This window comes from Mesoplodon mirus (genome assembly GCF_964341445.2).
Source record: "Mesoplodon mirus genome assembly, chromosome: 6".
Taxonomy (NCBI): Eukaryota; Metazoa; Chordata; class Mammalia; order Artiodactyla; family Ziphiidae; genus Mesoplodon; species Mesoplodon mirus.
Window position 1 is genome coordinate 132,675,975 of NC_138982.1, and position 5,217 is coordinate 132,681,191.

General features: G+C 35.9%; 1 protein-coding gene across 1 annotated transcript; it reads right to left on the bottom strand.

Annotated features, from left to right (window-relative positions):
- Positions 1-3,748: 3,748 nt before the first annotated feature.
- On the bottom strand, positions 3,749-4,681 carry KRTAP26-1 (keratin associated protein 26-1; the record flags this gene model as incomplete). The annotated part of the gene is given in 4 exon segments (XM_082624371.1): positions 3,749-3,771; positions 3,774-3,944; positions 4,242-4,359; positions 4,361-4,681. Coding segments are annotated over 4 exon segments (633 nt in total), but the record flags the coding sequence as incomplete, so codon positions are not given.
- Between the last annotated feature and the right edge of the window lie 536 nt (positions 4,682-5,217).

Sequence of the window (5,217 nt, forward strand, 5' to 3'; positions counted from 1 at the left end):
CAGAGGAAATATATATATGAAGCTATAAGTCAATAAATATCAGCTAATATCAATATATTGATCTGGAATTAGCTGGCTAAAGTAAACAAAATTTTGTACTGTAATCACAATGTAGTTTACTAGAGAAACATACACTTTGAGAAAACTTGGAAATAAATCTCAGATCAGTAATTTACAATCTGTATGATCTTGGCTAAATTAGGAACAATTATCACTACCTTGCCAGATATTAAAGTAATTAAATTAATTAAATAAGAAACATGACCCACAGCTGGCAACACAAAATCATCACATGTAGGTTAATGTATAACTATCAGCAAGTCCTATCTAGTCATGGAATATTGGATATAAAATTTTCCTTAATTATCCAGCTCTTAGAATTTTGAACTATGGGGAGATGAGAAGTGAAGGTTTGTCTCCACCCACACAGAATAAAGCTTCAAATGGAAAAAAAATACAACATGTAGAATTTCTCATCAGTACTATCCTAAATCTAAATACCACTTTCCCTAAATTTCACTACCATCTGACCCAAAACATAATTTATTTAAACTCAAATCAACAAAACTTTACAGAAAACCTAGTCATATATTGACCAAAGGGAACCTTCAAAGAGCTCAAATTCTGGAGAAGAGTTCAGAAATGCAAATAAAACAATGAAAAATTAAGCATGACATTGATGTAAGAATAGACAAATAGTGAATAGAACAGAATAAAGAGTCTAGATATTGACACACCCATATATAAATACTTGATTTATGTACCAAGGGCATTGAACTGCAGTAGGAAATGGAGCAAGTTTTTAGGAGATGGTGGTGGATCAACTGTAATTTTGGCCCCTAGGACACACACACACACACACACACACAAACACACATGAATTTCACATTGATGGTATATTTAAATGTTGAAAAGAAAACAAAAAACATTTTCTAAAGTTATCATGTAGTATCGTCATTAATTTTCTTAATAAGGACAAAAAAGTACTAACCATAAATAAAAGATTGATAAATTGTACTAACTTAAAGTAAGGAACTTGTACCAGTCTAAAGACATGATTAAGTGAAAAGGCAGGCAGTGATATGGGAGAAGATATTAAATATATATATCTCCAACAAATACCTAATATATGGACTACATAAAAGACTCTTTGCATCCTAAAAACAGACAACCAACTAAAACCATGAGCTAAGGACCTGAATATCTACTACACACACACACACACACACACACAATATTCAAGTGGCCAGAAGTATTTAAAAAATGTTCTCAACCTGATGAATCAACAGAGAAATTCAAAATAAAACCAATATTTGTTATAACTACATACTCACTAGAATGGCTAAACTTAAAAGAACTAACAATTATAAATATGAGTGAGGATGTAAAGCAACTGGAATTCTTTTGCTTTTGAGAGTAAAAATCAATATTGGTATAACTACAGGGCATAACTTTGTCATGGTATAAAATAAAGCTGAGCAGGCACGTTTCATACAATTTGTCAACTTTACTCTTAAATATATTACCCAATAGAAATATCTCATTTGTATACCAAAAGATATGTACAAGAATAAAAGAGTATTTTATACATTATTTCTAACAGATCCAAGTTTGAAACAGCCCTTCTGACCAGCAATGGCAGAATGAATAAATACACTTTGGTGTTTTGGTACCTTGAATATTATACATAAAGGACACTAAACAGACTACTGGTATGTTTAATAGCATGGAAGAATCATACAAACACAATATTTAATAAAGAAGCCCAAGACAAATTGGTAGATACTATATAATTTCATTTTAAAGTTCAAAAACAGGCAAAACTAATACATGGGTTAGAGGTCAGAATAAAGGCTTCAACTGTGAGGTAACGATTTGTGTACAAATTCATATGTATGTCACAGTTCAACAAAAATCTCATTTAAAATTATTTTAAAAAATAATCAGTCCAACAAGATCAGAAATAGAAATATATCTGAGATAAAAGGAAAGCTAAGTCAAGGTGTGATTTACTCATTAGGGTAAGGGGCAAGGAGAGAGCCTGGGAAAAGCTTCCAAAAATAAAGGGTACAGATGTCACAAACTGAAAATATCTAGGAGAGCCAGGCAAGTAAGGCAAAATCATGAACTAGAATGGGTTTTGAAACAGTAGCATGAACATAGTGATAAGAGAAACCAACATTCAGCTTCCAGGTCAGAAGATCCATAAGGAGAGATGGGTCCCGAGAACCAGAGGTACTTGCCTTCTCTTAAGGGAACAACCACTAGTTAACATCTAGAGAACATTGTCTTTCTTGCACACTGACAAAGTTTCTAAATATTACAGTTCCTCAAAAAGGTGAACATTCATGCCTTTACACTATAGTTTTATTTATTTATTTATTTATTCATTTATTAAAATTCTATTTCTGTTTGCTGATAAAGCAGCACTTTTTCTGGTTTTGTTTGATTATTTATTTATTTATTTATTTATTTATTTATTTATTTATTTATTTTTGGCTATTCCCCATGGCATGCAGAATCTTAGTTCCCTGACCAGGGATTGAACCTGCACCCCCTGCATTGGAAGCACGGAGTCTTAACCACTGGACCACCAGGGAAGTCCCTTACTTTATTTTTTGAAATATATACCCCTACACATTTTATGTTGAATGAGGAAAAAATTGTACCTTTAATACAGATATGTCCCGTAGTATGTGACTTCTGGTAAATGCTGAGAGAGTTCAAGTTTGTCTTATTCACCTCTGTATCTATTGTGCCTGGCACAGGATGACTTGGGATGTAGTAAGTAAGTAATAACAATTTTACTGAATAAATTAACAGTTTAATAAAGTTGGGCTGTGTTTTTAAAAGTGACTATGAATCTTCAGGGTAGACAGATCAGAAGTTCATCCTGGTCTTGATGATGACATGCAAAAGTGTGGATGCTTATAAAAAGCAGCATGTTTGGGGAACTACATATAAGTAGGATCATAGGAGCTTAGAATTTGCAATACTGAGAAGATTAAACCAAAGAAGTGGGAGGGAGAAAGACAATGAAGAAAAAAAAAAGCAGATGTCATGATAAGGGGTCTGTATTTTCATTTTATAGGAATAGATCATAAGAAGCCATCAAAGACTTAAGCAAGAATGAAATATGATTCAGTTTGCAATCAGAAAGGACATTCTGGTCAAAGTATGTTCACTGGAAGAGAAAGATAAGGAAATCATTCCTAATCTTACCTTTTCAATATAACTTCCACCAAGGGCTTTTTGGGTCTCTTAAGTATGTAGGATCAGAGATATCAGAGATCTATAAATCAGCTTGAGGAATAAACCATCAAGCTATTCCCCTACTGTGAGATAAAAACATATGGTTGCGTGTACCATGTCCTAGTTATTTCTGCAGGGAGTTGAGGTTGCCCATGTGTGTGTTAAAATAAAATAATGAAAGACAAACTGAAGAACCAGATTCTTAGTTCTGACTTAAACTCATTTATTACAACCCAAAGCAAATAAATTATTCCCTCACCTAAGCGACATTGAATAGCATTCTAAACCAAATAATTTTATGGCAAGGAGAGATGAAAAAAAGATAAAAATGTGAAAGGAACAGCTTTCATTAGATCAGGCACAGGAAAATCAAGAAAAAGCAGTCACTACATACTAGTAAAGAAGAAGCAAAAGTCCATGGAGTTTAAATTTTTGTCTTGGATCTTCAGCATGATTATTGGCTGGAATAAGGAAGTTACAGGCCTCCCCAGGCAGATCAAGATGGATGGCAAGTACTAACACATGTGTCAGAGGCTGGCATCCACTGGAGAGAGGATGCAGAGGTCTGAGGCTGCTAGACACAATGCCAAAAGAATTATCCCAAAGGAGAGGAAGGGTAGGGTGAACAAGAAGATGATACGAGATGAGGGCAGATGTGGAGTAATTGGAGACATGAAGCAAATATAGAGAATCTCTTTTTGGAAGTAGAGGAGGGCAAATCAAGTGTTTGGACAGTTCTCTGAGGGCAAAAGAGAGTTATTGACATTTTTGAGTAAGAGTCATATGATGAAATTAATTTTAGGAATATTAACTCTAAACACAGTATTCAAGCTAAAGAGAAGATACTAGAGATAGGAGTCAAGATGGCAGTAAGAAATGTATGTATTCACCAAAGGGGAACACAACCCAACTTGAGTGATGATGGCGATAATAAAAAGGGTAAATGTATGAAAAGACAATTTCAGTGGATCAAGGGAGAAAAGCATTACAGTGGGTAATGCTGTGGGGATGAGGACCACCAGGCAAATAACCCAAGGGGTGGCATCCACAAGTGAGGAGTCTCAGGGGTTGGCAGCTGCTAGACACATAACTCAGAGGTCTATAAGCGTACTGGGAAGCAGGATCCAGAGATGCAAGTAGAAGCAGGAAGAAAACTGGTGCCTTGGCAGGGTCTGGGCACATAGCAACCAGAGGAAGGGAAGCTGGAAGTTTCACAGTTGCTGGGCTCACAGCTGGCTGGCTGGCAGCTGGTAGGTTCACTGTAGGCCTCTTGGCCTTTGTTCAGGAGCCAGGTATGGTCTTGACAGCTGCTGGGCAAGCAGAGAACATCCCCACCGTTCACCTTCGTAGAGCAGAGGGCAATGGAGGAGGGAGGAGGAACATGACAGGCATTTCTGAGGGATCCCAAGCTGTAGTTTTCAGAGCAGTAGTTGTGACCAGGCACAGTGAGATTTCAAGAGCAGGCAGCGGTTGATTTGAAGGAAGTGAGGTTTCAAGTTTCTCATTCGGCTTGCTTCCTGAAATACCTGCAGAAGGTGGTGATTCTGTATATACTCTCTTCCTCCTTGTTGCCTGAGATGACATCAGAACTCTATTATAGCCCAAGAAGTGGTGCCACCACCTCCCATAACACTGGGTGCTCCTTGAAATGCCTTCCATTGATTAAGTATATCTATAAAGCAGTGTGACGGAATTTTAATAGTACCTCTGCTTCTTAAATTATCCAACCTAAACAGATATTTTAAAGGTCATTTACTTATTCTAATTATAACCACCACTACAAAAACATTCTTAGAATGCCTCTCTTGAAATTGACTTGAATAGTAGTAACTAACTTCTTTAAAACAATGGCAAATTATCTCTCTTTGAGGGGGAATCTTATGCTTCTTGGAAATTGCCAAAGGTAAAAAACTTGAAAGCAATTATGTCGTAAAAGAATGAAAAATCCTATAACCTATACGATTT